Below are 21,194 nucleotides of genomic sequence, written 5' to 3' on the forward strand. Positions count from 1 at the left end.
ACATGAATATTCAACCTGAGCATCAAAAATTGAAGAATCCGACATTGCACCTTCTTGCTCCCTCATTCGATGCTTATTTCCATACACATAACTATAAATCCCTTATTTGCTTTCAAATTTAGTAACTGACATGGACTGCATAGGAACTACATCAAATTTAGTGTTGCTGATCACATCCTTGGTATTCTTGCTGCACGCGATAGTCCCATGTAAGGAGTCCATAACTAGGCGTCCCGTAGGGTGGGGCTGGGTCCACCAGCAGCTGCTGAATGTGGAGGGACTGATTATGGGGCGGATCGCCGTAAAGGGCTTGCTGCGCAGGTGGGTGGAACCCAGCAACAAGGCGGGCACGGTGGCGGCTGATCATACGATGAGTACTCATGGAGAGCACGTTGTCCCGGTGTCTCCCAATGCGGCAGGTCGTACAACGGGTCTCTAGCTGGATGAAGTGGTGGCTCCGGAACCGGAGGGGTGCTAATCTCTCCAACACGGTGTGAATCGAAGCCTATAAAGGGCGGCTGTTGGCGCGCAGGCAGATTGGGAGGCGGCGGACTTGGCAAGTCGTATGGCAGGTCTATAGTTGGATGTGGCGATGGCTCCGGCAACGGAGGGGCACTAATCTCTCCAACACGGCGCGAATCGAGGCCAGTATAAGGCGGTTGTTGGGGCACAAACAGCTGGTTATCAGCCCGCTGCTCGTACTCGTCCGGCTGGTAGCAACGATACAAAGGCAGCCCATCAATATTAGGTTTCAAATAATGAGGTTGTTGACAGTACCCTCCGGAAAGATGGGTGTTCATCGCTGTACCAGAATAGTGCCTGATTATATGAGGGGTCCGGATCAGGTTGCGGGCGTGCTGGAGGTCGAAGTACTTCAACGAATCGATCTGTGTTGTCAAGCCGAGTCTCCAGATTTGAGACAACCGCCATATCTGGATAGGAGTACCCAAATTGCACGTCTTGTCTCTGGGGTACCAACACGATGTGGGGCTCGGCATGGGCAGTGGCAAGGAGAACTGTCTGTCGAATTGAAGGTGGTGGTAGTCGGTGTAGGTGAATGACATGATGGCGGAAATACGGAGGATGAGAACCGGATGAAAGCATCGGATGATACGAGTAAACTCGTATCGAGAGATAACTGCGAGAGTTCGCGATGATGATATTGGTTCGTTCGCTGGGAAATTCCCGTTGAGTAGCCAGTTATCGTTCTAGGGTTTTTTATAAGATAAATCAATACTAAATAAATAATAAGATATAGAGAATATTCCCGAAGATATGCCCGTATCAACGATGATTCTCTCTAGTCTCAATCAATAAATTAAACAGATATGCACTATTAAATTAATCAAATGTGTACGAGAATGAACAAATTAAACAATATCCAAATTCATACACTCCATATACTAATCATCAAAAAACAAAAAACATCATGAAGCATGTACGCGAACGAACAAATTAAAAATAGATATGCAATATATTTTATTATAACAAAAAAAGGGATCAATGATAGTTCAGGATATGATATTTATGCTCGTACATTCTATCGGGATCCGATATGATTAGAAGAGGGAGAAGTTTTGGTACAAAATGAAATCGAAAAAAACCATAGCATCCATGAAATTCATGGAGAGAGCATAAAGCAATGCTTAGAAGCCTATGTAGCCTGTTGGCCTGTGGGCGATGAAACTGACGATCTGCACCTGACGTTTGTTGTCGAATCCGATGATTCTGACGAATGCCTCAGGGTGGAGGGTGACGACCTCGTCGAGCTCCTTGAGCACCTGGACTGGGTCAGTGCACCCGAACATGGGCAACTTCCACATTGTCCAGTACCTTCCGTCATAGTATCCTGGGGACCTGTTGTTCTCACGGTGCGGGAATCCGTTCTACATTGTAATTTTTACAATTAGGGTATGTTCAGTTGAATGATTATATCTCGTGATTGAATATGTATTATGTTTATTTATGAAATTTAATTTCACAATTTAATTCTAGATGGATAATCATATGATAATGAGTCATAGTCAATCCTCACCAACTAAAATAATCTAAATTATAACTTAATTAGAGATGGATAATTATATGATAAGGAGTCCTAGTCAACTCTATCCAACTAAAATAATCTAACAATTTAATAATAGATGGATAATCGTATGATAAAAAGTCACAACAATCGAACGACACCTTAGTGATAGAACTATATATTTTTACTAATATTAAAAAAATATTTAAACTTAAAAGGAATTAAAAGTACCTTTGGATCCAACTCGAATTCGATGCAAGGAATGAGGCCAGTGCGGATAAGGAAGTCGACTTGCTTCAAGAGTTGCTCCCTTGTTAGTGGGGGCAAGTACGACAATGTCTCGTACTTCTTCAGTCCCTCGGTGGGCCAAACCTATATATACGCACACACACATTTATACTATAATAATTAATTGTCACAGGTAGACTCGACTTAGATTTGAAAAAATGTAAAGGGAAGTGAGTAGATGGTGGATCCTACTTTTACGTACTAATCTTATTATAATAAAATGTGAATGAAATTAGCCAGTGGAATGTAAAGTCCATTAACAAAAGTAGTACAATAAGTGTAACAAGTATTGGTGAACGGATAAAAAAGGAAACTAATGACAATTAGTGACAGACAGGTCAGAAAATTAGGTTAATATAATTAAGGTAGAGGAATGTGACCTTCATGCATGAGACTCTGCCGCCGTTGTTGGCGATGGTGGTGATGTCGGCGGTCTTGCGGGTGGTGGGGAAGGCGGAGACGGACTTGAGTCCGGTGAACGGAGCCACCATGCTCGCTTGAGCAGGGGCGGAGCGGGCAGCGACGGCGGCGGTGGAGAGCATTGAGGAAGCCATTCTTCTCTCTCAGTAATTTCTCAACTTCTTGGTACTATCCTTGGCTGCCCCCACCCTTTATAACGACCATGCTCCCGCTTCCTTCTCATTGGTGAGAGCGGATTTTCATCGGAGGGCTGCGGCTTGATCTTGGCGGATCTGGGCCGTTGGATGTGCCATTTCGATTTAGTAGCCACATATAGATGGATTAGTGCCTTATCGCTTGGCACCGTGACCAGAGCGCCACGTGGCGGTTATCTTATCTGGTATGGGCGTTTGAGGTTGAGACTGCAAATGCAGCACAGCCCTTCATTTATCAAGATCACTCTGTTTTGCTTTTTTATAAGATATTTTCTTTATTTGAAATTGAGGAAAATTACGTTTATGAACATTTTCGAAATTGATCGGATGGAATTTTGAGGAAGTTTGGCTGTTTCTTAGGATAAGATGCTCCATGCCTCTGCTTTGAATTTTTCGTTTTAAAATGACTATATTATGTTCATAAGTTGATCCTACTGGCTAGTTGTGAAATCTATCTTAATTATACATGTAACGATACCGTTTTGACATCCTAGTTTTTTAATTCGACGTTGAATAATATGTGCGTCATAGATCTTTCGAGTTTGAATAATGATCCACTATGAGAAATTGACACCAATTTTAAAATTTGTTATTTTTAGTACCACTTTCAAAGTTTATGGAAAATGCTTAGAATTTGGTTTGGTCATTAGGCAAACATCCCACTAGACTTTTTTATTTCTTACTAGTATATGAGAAATATATGGTCGGATTTCAAGTCCAGCCTAGTACTCCTGGGCTCCTGTTTTAGACATAAGTCTATCATGAAAAAATTTAGAAAACAAATTTGTTGTTCCAGCCATTAGCGGTTATGAGATCTTAAAACAAAGGGGGCGAAATAAAATTTTTAGAAAGTTAAAAGGAAGGGCAAAGTCGGAAGCCATCGGAGAGGGCAACAATGAAAAATTCACGTCGAGAGGTCCATGATAGCAGGCCGCCGGGGAGGGGATGTCGCTCCCTCCTGTCCCCGGATCCATCACTGGTTCCAATTGATTTTTTTTGTTATTAACACTGAACTAATAAGGTTGATTGCAAACTTTTTAGCTGGACTTGAAAATAATTTCTATGAAAATGATTACATTTTTGTCTGCTAATAATTGAGTGTGACTGATTTAAAATGCAACGCTACAAAAAACAGCGATTGTTTTTTAAAATAAATTAAATGCCTCCTAAATAGTATCGAAAAAATATAATAAAAAATAAGTCGTTTGCAACTTTGGACACTTTTAGCATACCACACAAATCAAAATAAAATCATTATTGGCGTAGCCACTGGTGCCCAAATAAGTCCATAAGCGTGATCTATGTATTTCATGAACCACATATTTTCATTTGAAGATAATTAGTGCAATAAAATGTAGCCAATAGAAATCTATACTATTTACGAACCACGAATTTTGTTGGAAATACATTATTTATTACTCCAATTTTCAAGCTGGAATCATAGTAATATCTTTTATGTTGAACGCATTGCACATAATTTAATAATTGGGCAATAATTGTAAAGAATGTGAGATTTGATAGGCTGGGATTAAAATCCTCAAAACGTAATAGAGAACTAGAGAGAGAATGATTACGAATGATGAGTTTAAAGTGAAATTCCCATAGAATATTCACTCGTTTGAAAAAGTATTTAATGTAGACTATGTAGTAGTATTACACTTTTTTCAACTAATAAAGTTTCTATTATCTATTGTTCAACATTAGATCTGACCAACTGTCCATCCTATTTCTTTTACATTCTTCACCACCTATCCTTATTTTGGTAGTCTTTTAGTGGTATGATTGGTCGTATTTGTAACCATTGAATACGACTATAATCGAAATGCATACATCTAAAAATGAATTGATACGACTATAATCGAAATGCATACATCTAAAAATGAAAAATGCCCTACCTGTGAGTTGCAGTTTGAACTACTTCCTCTATCTTATTTTATATGAAACATTGGTTTTTCTCTGAGATTTTTTATATTGTTATTTTGAGAGTTAAATTGAGGGAATAATATAAGAGAGGGAAAAAGTAAATATGATGTTGTTGCTATATTAGGAGATGAATCACTTTTAATGGACAACTAAAAAAAATGCAACCAACGGGTTGTAGCGCAGTTGGCAGCACGAAGCTGTGGTGACCTTGAGGTCATGGGTTCAAACCCCATCACCAGCTGGGAGACTTAATCCGCAAGCCCGATTAAGCAGGATTAATCGAACTCGTTAACTTTTTTACAGACCTAAGATTATGCTTATAGTACACTTTGTGGACTGTAGAGTGTAGATATAAAACATTTGTGACTCTAAACTGGAGTTTGTGCTGGGCACAGAAACCAATTTTGTACAAAGTCCTGGACAATGATTCATTAACAGATAGTCGAGTACATCTCCCAAAATAGTCACAACTATTTATATGTGTAATTAGAATATAGCTCCATGTTTGTGGTCTGACCTTCATCTGGTGCGCTGCTATATCATCACTTTTTCATCTGGTGACTGGAGTTCCCTAGATTACATGGAAATACAGCAAAAGAAAGTGAGCAATCTGAACAATTCTAGATGGATGCAATTCAAGTTTGCAGGGGTGTGTGTGTGCTCGAGCATTTCTTCTTATTTGCTTGTGTGCTTGTTTCTGGGAGCTCCCTTCACTCCAATCTGTGGGCAAAGGAAACTGAAGGAGTTGCTCCCATCTAATCCTCTTGCACTGGTTAAACTCAAACCACCTCTTAGTTTGGCCAGAAGTAAGCTCTTCGGATTTCTGGCATGAACTCAAACAAGTAAGATCCTCGTTTTTGAAGAGAATGTGTGTTGTAGAGTTGTAGGGATGGGAGAGGCTTGCCTCTTTAAATTGTGACGGGGTTCAAACTTTCTACAACTCTTCTGGTCTCATCCCCAATTTTGATGTTACTTCTTTTATATAAATCCCCATAACTGATTGTTGTTTCCCCTTTCTCAACAACCAGATTATGTCACCTTTTCATGCACACATCTTTTCTGATAGATTTTACACACCCATCTTATGTCAGCCATAGTAATATACCTGTATCACGTTTTTACTCAACCAAAGAAACGAAAACCTACTATTCAACAAAGAATCATTTTATTACTCATTAAAAAAATAACGAAACTTGGTTGACATTTGCACGATTTTACAAAATATGAAAAATATATTTATTTTTTCTGAGTTTTTGGATTTGGTTTCACACGAGTAAATGTTGTTTTGTGTTAACTTTAGGAAAGATATTATACTCAGGTAAAATAAACATTTTAATATTATTGTTTTTAAAAAATTCTAACACCGGTTTATTTAAATTTCTAATTCCTTTAATTTGGTGATAGGGGTTTCAAGAGAAGGTCACTGAGAAGACAAGATATTAGACAAAATATCTCAGTATGAGCCTAAGTTTTCACGACTTGAAAGACAGAGTGAGAGACAATAAATGTATATCCAAAAAAACCAGAGTTAAAATTTTTAGGTGGAAGAAAATGAAATATCTAAGGATTTCAAGACAAAGATTAGAAGCAAAAAAATTTATGGATAGAGGAAAGAGATGAAATGAATGGACCAACTGTGGACAGAGAGAGAAAATGGGCAGGTTTAAAATGTAAATGCACAATTCAAAAAAGAATGACTAATTTATTGTGCTGAGGGCATCAATAACCCCGGCCCGGTTTCAGGCCTCAAGTCCCCTCCACGTCATCATTCCTCTACAGTTGCGGCCTAGGCCCCAACTGCTCTAACCCTGCAGGCCATAACCCGGGCCGCAACTAATAAATGACACTATTCACAACTTCAACCTTTTTTAAACGTAAAATAAAAAATGCCGGAAATTTATAACACGGAAAAGTTAATTTCAATCGAAGATTGAAAATTACAACATAGAAATTTTAAAATACAAAATAAAAACGATAAAAAACACAACGTCAATGCTGGAAAACGTTGGTGCGAGTCCAAATCTCTTCGATTAGATCGGCTTGAAGGCGAGTGTGTTGTTCCTCTTGGCACATCGCAGCTGACCGGGCCATGACATTGCGGATGTCGGGAGAAAGGCCCTGCACGGGCGGGTCGGTGACAACGTAGTCACTCCCGGTGCTGGCGAGCGGATCGTCGCTCCACAAAGTGACATTATCTTCCTTGTCCTCAACGATCATGTTATGCATTATGATACATGATTACATGATGTCGGCGACTAGTGGCCGCTGCCAACCACGGGCCGCTCCCTTCACGATAGCCCACCGTGCTTGGAGGACTCCGAATGCACGCTCGACATCTTTCCGAGCCGCCTCTTGCCTTTGGGCAAACAATGCCCCCAATCCGTTGTCGAACATGTGATAGTCTTCACGAACATGGGCCATCGAGGGTAGATCCCGTCTGCCAGATAGTACCCCATACTATACCGACGGTGGTTGGCTGTGAACTCTACGTTCGGCGCTCACCCGACACACAAGTCGTTGAACAATGGAGACTCGTTCAACACATTGAGGTCGTTGTTGGACCCCGCGACACCAAAGTAGGCATGCCAGATCCACAATCGTTTGTCGGCAACGACCTCCAACACAATCGTGGGATGTGTGCCCTTGTGCCCGCTAGTGTATTGTCCTCTCCAAGCCGTTGAACAATTCTTCCACTGCCAGTGCATACAGTCGATGCTTCTAAACATCCCCGGGAAGCCGTGGGCACGCTCGTGCATGTCGACCAGCTTCCTAACGTTGTCGGTCGTTGGCTTTCTCAAGTATGTATCCTTGAATGCTTCGACGACTGCCCGACAGAATCTAGCTAGGCACTCCCGTCCAGTATGCTCGCTTACATGGAGATACTCATCGAACATATCTGATGTAGTTCCGTAAGCGAGTTGACGAATGGCAGACGTGCATTTCTGCAACGTCGATATGCTTTGTCGGCCCACAGCATCGGTTGTTTGGCAGAAATACGTGTCACGAGCTACAACTGCGTTGACAATGCGTAGGAACAAAGGCCTCTGCATCCGGAACCGGTGACGGAACATCTGATCACTCCATCGCGGATCTCTAGAGAAATAATCCGTGAAAAGCCGCAAGGCAACTTGTTCACGATCTCGGTGAATATACATCCGAGTACGTGGTATCCGGATTTGTTGTTCGTTCCAAGCTTGAATAGCAGCTTGGTAGCGTTCTACTTCGTTGTTGATTTCTTCTTGGATTGCCGGTACCGCCTCTGCTAACCACCGGGACATTTGAGATTCGAATAATCTTTGACGAGGAGACATTTTTTCAAATTCTAGGAAGAGATTTGAAGTTGAAATGAAGTTGAATGTGTATGAAAATGGAGGAATGGAGGAAAGTTTAATTAATTAACCCAAATATTACCACTACACTGCAAGATTACAGCTTCGTGTGTAGTAATTTGAGGTGTCGAACCACAGGGAGGCGTATGATTATTTAACAAGGTTTGATAAGATTAATAAACAATTTTAAAGCTAAAGAATGAAAACGGGAAACTCGAGAGATGAAGAACATTGCTCCTAACAACATTCGGATGAATCACTATTGTATCGACTCTATATTCAAGTTCATAAGCTATTGAGAACGATGTATCAATTTTACACTCTAAAAGTACTGAACATACTTTAAGAATTATAGTACTAGTGCTAGCTGAACACATAGCCACAAGTACCTACTCGTTAGACTAATACTCCTGCGGAAGCGCGGTAAATACTAGACTAACTTCTCAAAGCCAACAAATAATTATGGTTAGCTGAACACTTAACACATAATCTTCTTCTCATCAAACTAAACTCCCACGGATGCGTAGTAAGTATTAATTCAACTTCGAAGACTTATTTACATCAACATTCACTTATGCATTTATCTCTGAACAAGGTAAAATTCACAAGCTTTTCATCTAAGTTTTCATCCAATTTCCAAGTTAAAGAGACATTAGAAAGAGGCAAATAATATACTACATTAGATGCATCATAACATAGCAAATATAAAATGCAAACCATAGACGAAAACCAAAGCAAATGATTAAATATAGAATCTCTACAATCAATTCATCCTACTAGTGTTAGGAGCAATGGAGAAAAACTAACCACACATGCTAAAGAAGAAAAACCGAAAGATTAATGGTGTTCTCCGATAATCGGCGGTAGTTTGTCTCCGAGATGATGAAGATTGGATTCCGGGGTCCTCCTCCCTTCTTCTTCTTCTTCCTTCTTTTCCCTCTGATTTTACTCTACCCAATTTCGTATCCCCCTCTCTCTCCAGATCCGTAACTTCCCCCCTCTCTATGTTTTTCTTTCCCTGCTAAAACGTCTGCCCCCTTCAATTGCTCCAACCGTCCAGTAGGAACTGCCCAAGAAACTACCAAAATGCAGTTAGAGTTGGACATACCCGGCCGGGTATATTTTTAGAACTGAAAAAGTCACCCGGCCGGGTGACTGAAATTCTTCCCCGTCTGGACTCCTTATGTGTTCCGAATCACACCCGGCCGGGTGTTGGAGTGTCTACCCGGGCGGGTCAGCTGCTTTGCCGAGTGCAGCAGCAAATAGTGCTTCATTTCAGAACATTGGGCGTCATTTCCGGTGGATTTCCGGCGGGTTTCTGTCCTCAACGCTGCTGCACCAAGTGTTGTTTGAGTGAGCTCCAACCAGCTTTTTTACATCCTAAATAATGATGAAAACACGATTTGATGAGTCGTAATTTACATATAAATGCATAGTCTAAGGGGATAAAATATAGGAAATGTGCTTCGCATCAAATACCCCCAAACTTGAGTTCTTGCTCGCCCTCGAGCAAGATGAACTTTAAGCACAATTATTCAACAAAGTTTAACTCACAAAATTATTTCAAAAGTTTTCATCACAAAGAATCAAGAAGGGACGTGAATGACAAAATCTAAACCCCCAACAATTCCAATCAAGATTTCCCACTTTCAAGAACAATCTCTCATCCACCTAGAATTTCAAGTCAAGGTGCACTTCAAAGTAAGTCCAAGCATAAGATCATACAACTCAAACCGTCGTCATTGACTCGTCAAGCATTACTAATCACATTGACTCGCGGATTTCAAATCAAACTTCATTAACTCTACCAAATTATTTACAAAACATCCACAAGCATCAACAATAAGGTCAAAGGTCTTAATTCAAGGTTGTAATGGGGCTAGGGATGAGGTAGGATAAATATGGATAGTGAGCTCAAAGGCTACACATTTGAGTGCCAAATTCTTCCCTCCTATAACGTCCTTCCAAAGAATCAATCAATAAGACTTTACAACCAAACTTTCACTCCCCCAAACTTGAGATCTATTCTAGACAAGATAACATCATAAAAGTAAAAGCTCTATTTATTTCATCAAACTTTTTTTTTCTTTTTTTTTGTTTAGATAAGACCTCGACTTTTGCAAATTTGGAGGTCGTCTTTTTCTTCTTCTTTTTTTTTCTTCTAAGAACTTCATACTTTTCACCTATGCATTACATCAAGTCTAAAAATGTCTACACTTTTGCAAAACACCACCCAACACTCAAAATTCAACCAACAAAGCTCAAACTTGTTTTTAGCACCCAAATAGTAGCAATGTATATAGATGAGGCTAAAATGAGGCTTATTTAAGTAGCTAAGTGATTGGCTAAGTGTTTACACAAACAATGGGAATTTAAGCTCAAAGTGGCTTCTAGGGGATCATTTGTTGGACTAGGCATGTGATCATTTGGCCATGGAGTTCATCCTAGTGCCTTATCCTCCCATATCATTAACACAAATGAATGCAAGCACTTCACTCGATAAAGCAATTCAATCCAAGATAATTTCCACAAGACATGTGATTTTCATACTCTCCTCAACTCAAGAAATCGGTTGTAATCACAAAATACTCTTCCAAATAAATTCATGCACAAATTCCATCCATCCTAAGCTTCAAAGATCAAGTAAAATTAAGCAAGATTTCCCAACCAAAAAGCCGAAGATAAAGCATGCACCCGTCAATTACATTAATTAAAAACACCTTTAGCATGCAATACACCTAATAAACATGCATCCCAAATCATTCACAACCCCCCCAAACTTGAATGCATCATTGTCCTCGATGAATGCAAAGAAGACATAAAAAGTAAAGGGAAAGAAGACTCCCCCAAACTTGTCATGACATCCATAGTACATTCGGGTGGGAGGATGGGTGTAAAAATCCTTTGTAGGTGTGCTTCCTTCTAAGCTCGAATGTGAATCCTATCTCCACGTTGCTCCTACAAAAAGAAAAATTAAAACAACAAAAAGAAAACAAAAATACTCAATTCATAAAAATACATCGAAGGAAAGAATTGAGCGAACAAAACCCTCAATTTATTAAGAGAAAATAAAGAAAACTAAAAACTCATTGGGTTGCCTCCCAACTAGCGCCTTTGTTTAAAGTCGTTGGCTCGACTTAGTCTTCTAGCTACAACTCTGAAACAAAAAATAAAATGTTAGAAAACTATACAAAAATAAAAAACAAAAAGAATCATAAATTAAATAACCAGTTGCCTCCCCGGCAACGGCGCCAAAACTTGATGTGTAATTTTGGGTCTATCCAAACAAGATGGTTTTGCACTCAAGTTTAATTAATTAACCCAAATATTACCACTACACTGCAAGATTACAGCTTCGTGTGTAGTAATTTGAGGTGTCGAACCACAGGGAGGCGTATGATTATTTAACAAGGTTTGATAAGATTAATAAACAATTTTAAAGCTAAAGAATGAAAACGGGAAACTCGAGAGATGAAGAACATTGCTCCTAACAACATTCGGATGAATCACTATTGTATCGACTCTATATTCAAGTTCATAAGCTATTGAGAACAATGTATCAATTTTACACTCTAAAAGTACTGAACATACTTTAAGAATTATAGTACTAGTGCTAGCTGAACACATAGCCACAAGTACCTACTCGTTAGACTAATACTCCTGCGGAAGCGCGGTAAATACTAGACTAACTTCTCAAAGCCAACAAATAATTATGGTTAGCTGAACACTTAACACATAATCTTCTTCTCATCAAACTAAACTCCCACGGATGCGTAGTAAGTATTAATTCAACTTCGAAGACTTATTTACATCAACATTCACTTATGCATTTATCTCTGAACAAGGTAAAATTCACAAGCTTTTCATCTAAGTTTTCATCCAATTTCCAAGTTAAAGAGACATTAGAAAGAGGCAAATAATATACTACATTAGATGCATCATAACATAGCAAATATAAAATGCAAACCATAGACGAAAACCAAAGCAAATGATTAAATATAGAATCTCTACAATCAATTCATCCTACTAGTGTTAGGAGCAATGGAGAAAAACTAACCACACATGCTAAAGAAGAAAAACCGAAAGATTAATGGTGTTCTCCGATAATCGGCGGTAGTTTGTCTCCGAGATGATGAAGATTGGATTCCGGGGTCTTCCTCCCTTCTTCTTCTTCTTCCTTCTTTTCCCTCTGATTTTACTCTACCCAATTTCGTATCCCCCTCTCTCTCCAGATCCGTAACTTCCCCCCTCTCTATGTTTTTCTTTCCCTGCTAAAACGTCTGCCCCCTTCAATTGCTCCAACCGTCCAGTAGGAACTGCCCAAGAAACTACCAAAATGCAGTTAGAGTTGGACATACCCGGCCGGGTATATTTTTAGAACTGAAAAAGTCACCCGGCCGGGTGACTGAAATTCTTCCCCGTCTGGACTCCTTATGTGTTCCGAATCACACCCGGCCGGGTGTTGGAGTGTCTACCCGGGCGGGTCAGCTGCTTTGCCGAGTGCAGCAGCAAATAGTGCTTCATTTCAGAACATTGGGCGTCATTTCCGGTGGATTTCCGGCGGGTTTCTGTCCTCAACGCTGCTGCACCAAGTGTTGTTTGAGTGAGCTCCAACCAGCTTTTTTACATCCTAAATAATGATGAAAACACGATTTGATGAGTCGTAATTTACATATAAATGCATAGTCTAAGGGGATAAAATATAGGAAATGTGCTTCGCATCAAGTGTTTATAAAAAAAATCGAATTTAAAAAAAAAATCAGTTGCGGCCCGGCCCGAAAACGAAATAACCATGGGCCAGGCCGCATTGTGTCACGTCCCGCACCATTTAACGCGTGACTGGGCCGGGCCGCGGGACGGTCACCAGGCCGGGAATGCGGCCCCGGGACCGGCCCAGGCCGTGACGCTCTGATAGCCTGATCCATGCCCAGATTGAATTAGACATGCCCAAGGTTTTCGGTTTCGGCGGTTAACCGCCGGTTCCGGAACCGTGGGCATCTCTAGATTGAATGCGATGTGATGTTCGGCTGGTTCAATTCAATATCATTGAGGCCCGTAACATACAGTCTAGGCCCAACAAGACCCGCATCCATGGTGGATCAGATAAGCCATCTCATCCCCTACCGTCCGATTATTTCGTCAGCCGCCTTTTACCCCTTTTCTTTCTATTATTAACACCTGTTTCTCTTATATTTTTAGGGTGGGATCCTCTGTGATGAAAAGTACAACAGCCCCTGCTGCCTCTCACAATTAATTAAAATAATATATATTTATTTAATTAAATTTATTTTTATTTATTTGATTATTTTATTTTTTGTGTGAGGCAGCAGGGACTGCTGTGCTTTTCAGCACAGAAGAGGATCCCCACCCTATATTTTTTAATTGAGGGTGGTTACATCATAGAAAACCAAACATTAATACTTGATTTTATTTCTTTTGTTTTTTTTCAATGGAGAGTGGTATACATACAGTTACATCATAGAATATCAAGCATTAATATTTTATTTTATTTAAATAAATAACTTTATATTTTGATTAATCAAATTTAATTATCTGACGTTTCTACTAAAATGAGATAAGTGTAATTAAAATAAGCTGAATGACCACCTAATTATCTTAAAATAAACATTATAGATAGACAATACATGTAATTAAAATAAACACTATTAAAATTATCGTAAACACAATCTAAGCCCCAAACAATAACACAAAGAGTGAACTACATAAATGGTACTTGATCTTTCACTTTCGTACGTAAATGATACATGATCTTTATTTTATATCATTTTTTGTACTCCGTGATAAAAATAACCCTAGATACCAAACATGTGATTTTTTGGCAGGGAGTGGCAGAAGCGAGGTCGACATCATCAGTGCCGCTTTGGCGATCTATCAATCCCAACACTACAAACCGTTCAAGTACCTCAATGTTTGGCAGGAGGTGCGTGTGCATCCGAAGTATAGGTGAGGCGTATCATCCTCCTCTAGCTCCTCCAGAAAACGGTAGAGGTCAGTATCCCTATCCGACGCCGGCTCCGGTGAGGTGTCCACCCAGCTCGCCGGAGCTAACTTTGGTAGCCCCGACGCCGGCCCGAGTAGTTCCAACGCCGGCCGCAAGGAAGGAAGAAGTTGACGACCAACCGCCGTCGCGCCGCAACTCCATCCGCCCCCGCTCCCTTTGTGCCACCTCAACCCCCCACCAACTCGTTGTGGGGGGTTTTGGCCCAACTCAATTTGGCCTATAGGTCAACTATGACCCCCAAGCAAATTCGATCGCATGTGGCAATGATACGGGGTCTCCAAAGAACATTGGGAGTAGAGCCGGATGAATAGTCTTCCACGAGGTATTTTTAGCCTTTAATTATGTAATTTTTATTTTTTAGGATTTTAATTATTTAATTTTTATTTTTTAGGAGTTTAATTATGTAATTTTTAATTTTTAGGATTTTAATTATGTAATTTTTAACTTTTAGAATTTTAATTATGTAATTTTTATTTTTTTTTATAATTTGTAATAGTATTTCGGGTAATTTTAATGCATTTTAATATTATGGAAATGTTTTTATTTAAATTGAATAATAGAAATGTGGGACCCTTGAACTTGTCCTTGCGGAAGAGCACGGATGTGGGTGTTGTGCTCTTGCCTAAGGACATGGAGTAAAAGTGGGTCCGGGCCCACATCCATGCTCGTTGCTAAGTGCACGGATGGAAATGCTCTAAGGCGAATGCTATGATACCTGTAGTAGGTGACGTCATCCGCCTGAGGTCATTGTGGCCTTGGTCCTTTAGCTTCAATATCACTTTATGGAAAGTGGCTTCTATTTCAAATTTCTCATTTTTTTCATTTATATTACTTTATTCTCTTCATTAACTCATAAAACAACACTGCCATAAAATTTCATGCTGATTCTCAAATGTCTCATATTTACTGGGACGACGGGAGTACTCAGTTACCAGGTACTCCTCAATTCAAATGAGGAAAAGTCGCATCAGTTCAACTATTGTCTTTTATTTTCATTTTCAAAATGTGTCAGACAAATTTTACGAAATTGACGTGACGATGTTAAAAGATACCTCGTCGTCATTTTAAGAAAATTTTACTCCTCATCCACAATTAAGAGTAGCAGACTCTCATTTCTTTCAGAAAAAATGTTTAAAAAATAAATAAATATGGACGATGGTGTCACTTATGTATATATATTAGTAATTTTAAATGAATTATAAGTAAAATTGAGTTAATGAAATATGAGATACTATTACCATTTATAATGAATAGAGACTCCTATTTACCGACATAGGTAGTATGGTCATTAAATATGTTACATGGTCATTTAGGGATATTTACTAGTCATAAATATTTTATCATTTTTATTTTTCATAGTAATATATAAAGTTACGTTTCATTAATTTATTTCAACCATATCTTATTACAAAAATTTTGTACTGATTCGCGTTACACTATTCTAGTTCCATTTTTCTTCAAAGGTTTTTCCATGAGTAGTTCCATTTTCTGGTTTTTCAGACCAAAATCGATGATTAATCGTGGGTCGTGAAAATTCGAACTAAAATCAGACCAGTAAAATCGGTTATCATACAAAGATCAAATCATAATCGACTTTAGACTGAATCGGCGGTTCCGATTTAATCATGCTTAATTCCCTTCTGTTAGTGCCATGTAGTATATATATATATATAGGGTTTTAATCTACCAAGAGAAGCCCTTATGTAAAGAAATACAGACCAAATATGGACCGTGAGATCTGGAAATGAATGGCCACGATCTAGTGTTGTGAATGATTTTGTTGGGTCATAATAGGAGGGTGCTGTGTCATGAAAGGGTAATTTAGGTATAGAAAATATTAACAACTGCCTTCCGTTATTTACGAGCGGATTAATTGGAATCATTACTCCACACGTTATTAACATATTAAAAACTAATTATTAGTACAAACGAAGAATATTCTCGTGTTTTGAACATATTTAAAAACAAAAACGAGATTCTATGCAAGTTTTTAACATATTAAAAAAGTTAGAACGATTGAATCATGCAAAAACAATTGTTATGAACATTAATTATGCTTTTGGGTCATACTAAACAATTTTATATGTCATATCATTGTGTGGGTATATTGGGTCATATTTAGGCAACATTAGAGTCATCATATAAAACTCGTGTTTTTACGCCAAGATATTAATTTATTCACTTGGGCCATACTAGATGAATATATGGGTCATGCAAAGTTAATGTTAAACTGAGTCATAATAAACCACAGTTCAAGACATGACATAAAACTATTGACAAACAGAATGCCAAATAAAATTAAGAATGAACTCAGTCATTTCTAACAACGTAACATTGCAAATAAAATGGTCTCCAAAAAAAGATTTAAACCGACGTATTACTTAAAAAAACAAAATACATTGTATCAAACATCAGAATTTCTTCTGGACCGCACCTTTTCTTTCTCTTTGAATTTGTCGCAATTCCTTGAATCGTGGTGACCCCACTCCTGACATTTCTTACATTGACGCAAAGGCTTGCTCTTAAGCTTCAAAGCCTTCTCCACTCTTGATGGGAGTCTACTACCACATCCCTTCGTGCTGACGACTTCAGGAGGTTGTACATCTACTTCCTGGGGTGCCTCAACACCATAAAATTCCTCCATTAGTTTCTTCTTCTGGGCTGTATAATGATAATAGGTCATAATAGGATGAAATCGCGGCATACAACTCATACCACTATCTTATTTGAAAATGGGTCATACTATACAAAAATCGAAACATAGCGGACAAATCGGTCATACTTAGTGCATATAAACGGTCGTACAATAACATGTCATATTAGCAATACAAATAAGTCATACTTGCATCATTAATGATACTGATACAGAATCAAGAATAAAAATAATTGATGATAAAGTTATGTCATACTAAGTACGGACTTAGGTCATACGTAATCATGTCAAAAAAAATGAGTATTCAGATACTTAAATTCTAAGTTAAATAAAATATACCCGCAGAAATGAAAAATGAGAAGAAAAATTGAAGTACATTGTATTAATTTACAGTATATTGGATCGAGCAACAAAAAACAAAAAAAAACTAACAAATCGATGCAAAACGTAATGTTAAACGAAAGTAGATAGTTTTCGAGAATGTATAATGCAAACTCAAAGGTTGGCCGTAAAGAATTCTATACCGCCCCAATCAAATTGTTAAAGTATATTAGCAAATCTTTAAATGTGGAAGATCGTCAGAATTTTCAATTAATATAGGAAGGAGATGAAATTATGGATTGTTAAATCACATAGCAAACGATAAGTTAGTGGAAAAATGAATATGCAAAATTATAGGAATGTCCATAACCAACGAAATCATGGATTGACATAATTAACCTTTTAATAATATTAGTGATTAAATTAATAATATCTGACAAATTAATCTATCCGTCAGATAATCTAATCTTAAGATGAGATTGGCTAATCCTATGGACAAAAAACGGTCTGTATTTCTTGGTTTAAGCCAATACTTGTTTTGATCAAATACCTTCGGGTTTTGATCTATGCAAAACTGGATTTAAATACAGAAACGCAGAACAATATCATAATTAGGGCACTTTTAGGTCATAATTAGGTAATTTGTAGGTCATGCTAACAAAGCATGACCTAAAACGATCTTAGTATGACATTAAATCCAAATATTATAATATGACCTAAAATTGTTTAATTATGACCTTCCGTGTTTTTGGTTAATTATTAACCATTAGATCATCTAATCCTAGGGCTGAGATTTGGTCTGCATTTCTGGATTTAAACACATACTTATTTTGATCATCTCCCTATATATATATATATATACTCCCAAATCTGTAACCCTAAATGAGTCCGCCTCTTTTTCTCTCATTCTTCACTCTCTAACCCCAGAACTCTAGAAGATTTCTTCCTGTCTCCATTCTCCTCTCCAAGCTAGCAAGCCTCCAACCCTTCTCCTATCTCTACCCATCCCGTCGCCTCCAGCCTTGCGGCCCGTGCTCAAGCCCGTCGCCCTAGCGGTCGCCTCCGCCCGCCATCCACGCCTTCTTCCATAAGAAGGTAAATACTCCACTCACCTCTTTAATTCCTGTTTAATTTGTTAAGAGATTGTACTTGGATTTTTTATTTAAGTTTGTGTATTTCTTCACAGCTCTGTGCAAATTTAAAATAAATCCAAAGTTCTTGTATTTACACATTAATGTGTAAGTTAATATTTATTTACAAATGATTAAATTGTTGAATTTGTTTAATTTGCTTAACTCTACTTTGATGTTTGAAAATGAGTATCTGAAATATTAATCAGATATGTAATTAGGGAAGCTGCATATGGTGAAATTGAAAATTATGATTGAACTAATCAATTCAGGTCTGGTGAAATTGAGAATTACGATTGTACTAATCAATTCAGATCTGCCGTCCATTGCCCATGTTTTAAATTTTTTTATATTTCAATTTTCTGAACCCCTCTACCCTTTAGTCTTTGTTACTATTTTCTTGGAAATTCATGAATTCTCCATCTCATTATCAATTACTTATGAGATTGTTTTGTTTTTCAGATTTAACTATGGACAAAGGATTGGGCCAAAGTTCCTTCCTTCGTACTTGGAAATATGAGCAAGAAAGTAATTGAAACTTTGAATTTATTGATGATTGAAGACTTGTAGTGAAATCTCAATTAGTTGTTGAAACTTAGAAGCTGGAAGCATTGAAGACTTGAATGTTTATAATTTGTTGACGAGTAAAACTTTATTTTAGCTGACATTGTTATTGTAGCCTAAATACGTATCTGTAATTTTGTTCTGTTTTTTCCCAGAATTTCGGTTTAGATTTTTCGGTTTTTCAGTTTTTTATATAATTTCAGTTTTTCGGTTTAATTCAGTTTTTTAAGTTCGGTTTTCGGTTTTTTGGTTTTCGGTTTTTCGGTTTTCGGTTTCGATTCGGTTTCAATTTTAGCCTAAATTCAGTTTTTCGGGTTCGGTTCGGTTTGGGCGAAAAACCGAACCGAAACCCGAATGCACACCCCTAGTCACAATTAATGTTTATGAGGGCATGGGTAAGTAAGTTGAAATGACTGTTTATTTAGTTTTAACTCTTAATATGAATGAATATAATTATTTTTAGAAAATGCACTATTTAGCTATGATTTTGGAAGAGATTTTAAGAGGAAAATAAATAAATCATAAGATGCAAGAACTATATAGTCGGAGAATTTAGATATGATTAAAAATTGGACTCATCAATGCTTTGGTCAGTCAATCAAGATAAAATTAATTTCTTAATTAATTCCAACTATCAAAAGGCAAATATTAATTTTCACTCTTCGAGTACTAAACATACTCACATAATTATCAAACTAAAATTAGTTAAGCACATAGTAGTATTTATCACTTAAATCTTATTAAACTTATATTTCTACAAAAGCATAGTAAATAATAATTCAACGTCTGGGTTCCAACACTCAATAATCTACTCAAGAATCCCTCTGAACAAGATACAACTCTCTAGTTCTTTATCTAAGTTTTCATCTGAATTCAGAGTTAAAAATGCTGCATCTAAATTCACCACCACAAGTAAACTACTCCGTATATGCTTCTATAGCAAACCAATTAAAATTATTGAAATATATTTATGCAAACAACTTTGTTGTTTTTTATTTCGTATACTCCATATATATATACTCAATTAAAATTATGCAGTTAAATAAATCAGTGAAACACGATATATATTGAAACGAATATGAAAAAAGGATCACAAATTCCCAATAAAGTGAAGAGTGCCAAATTTATCTTGTCGTGAATGCATATAACATATGTTTAACAACTTTGTATATAATCCAAAGATGATGGGCCGAGCATTTCCACAACGTCAAAGTGAACCTTCATAACCTTTTCTTTTTCTCTTTAGAGGGTAAAAGTCTAAAAGATAATACTATGATTATTCAAATTCTAAATCGAGTATATTCATCTTTTACAATCCAAACTCACGCCTCGTGATTTCACGTGCATATATATCCGAGCTTAGTTTGATGTAGAAATGTAAGTTTAGCTTAGTGTTGGGGTGCAAACCACTTCTTATACAGCAGAATAGACAGGGTTGCAAGCAATATATATGAAATACCCCAAGTAATGTGTAGTTCGGATATGCGTCGCGCGGGACCCAACAGTTAAAAACCAAAAACTAAATCCAAATTAATGTTCCAATTGTATTATGTTACCACTTACCAGCTACCACATTTACTCCACCTGTATAAATCCAACTCCCTCCCCTCTTACATCCTTAAAAAAAACATGGCTTCTCCCTCCCTCTCCCTCTCCCTCACCTCCGCCATCCTCTTCTCTCTCATTCTCATCTCCACCACCTCCTCCTCCGACCATCAATTTGAGCTCTTCGACCTCCACCAACCTCCTCAACTCTCCTTTCCCACCACACACCACCAACCACATCCCCCCTCTCTCTCCCTAACCCTCCACCCCCGCTCCTCCCTCCATCCCGCCACCGCCAACTACACCGCCCTCACCCTCTCCCGCCTCACCCGCGACCAGGCCCGTGTCCACTCCCTCCTCCTCCGCCACTCCCTCGCCCTCTCCGCCACCTCCACATCCGACCTCCCCCCGCTGGAGATCCAGTCCCCCGTCACCTCCGGCATCCGCCTCGGCGTCGGCCGCCCCGCTAAAAACTTCTACATGGTCCTCGACAGCGGCAGCGACGTCACCTGGCTCCAATGCCGCCCCTGCGCCGCCTGCTACAACCAGTCTGACCCCATTTTCAACCCCTCCGCCTCCTCCACCTACCGCCCCCTCCCCTGCGCCTCCCCCCAGTGCTCCACCCTCGACACCTCCGCCTGCCGCACCAACGCCTGCCTCTACCAGGTTGATAGAAAATAAAAATCTAAAGTTAAAAGACCGCTTGAGATTGATACAGTTAAAGTGGATAAATAGTAAAGTAGGAGAAAGAATAATATTTTATTGAAAAAAAATATCAATAT

The 21,194-nt window shown here is 38.4% G+C and overlaps 2 protein-coding genes and 1 long non-coding RNA gene across 3 annotated transcripts; 2 read left to right on the forward strand and 1 right to left on the reverse strand.

Moving 5' to 3' along the window:
* Nucleotides 1–1,455: 1,455 nt before the first annotated feature.
* LOC121748909 (ribulose bisphosphate carboxylase small subunit, chloroplastic-like) lies at nt 1,456–2,899 on the reverse strand. The gene is made up of 3 exons (XM_042143472.1): nt 2,692–2,899; nt 2,255–2,395; nt 1,456–1,886 (listed from the first exon to the last, which is right to left on the reverse strand). Exons 1-3 carry the CDS (start codon nt 2,863–2,865, stop codon nt 1,647–1,649), a joined length of 555 nt encoding a protein of 184 aa, XP_041999406.1. The 5' UTR covers nt 2,866–2,899; the 3' UTR covers nt 1,456–1,646.
* Nucleotides 2,900–17,976: 15,077 nt separating this feature from the next.
* On the forward strand, nt 17,977–19,083 carry LOC121746924. Its single transcript, XR_006039089.1, has 2 exons — nt 17,977–18,268; nt 18,766–19,083. It is a non-coding gene; the product is annotated as an uncharacterized LOC121746924 (long non-coding RNA).
* Nucleotides 19,084–20,496: 1,413 nt separating this feature from the next.
* On the forward strand, nt 20,497–21,093 carry LOC121748147 (protein ASPARTIC PROTEASE IN GUARD CELL 1-like). Its single transcript, XM_042142372.1, has one exon. It carries the CDS (start codon nt 20,497–20,499, stop codon nt 21,091–21,093), a length of 597 nt encoding a protein of 198 aa, XP_041998306.1.
* The last annotated feature ends 101 nt before the right edge of the window (nt 21,094–21,194 follow it).

The sequence above is a fragment of the Salvia splendens genome, chromosome 9 (assembly GCF_004379255.2).
Source record: "Salvia splendens isolate huo1 chromosome 9, SspV2, whole genome shotgun sequence".
Classification (NCBI taxonomy): Eukaryota; Viridiplantae; Streptophyta; class Magnoliopsida; order Lamiales; family Lamiaceae; genus Salvia; species Salvia splendens.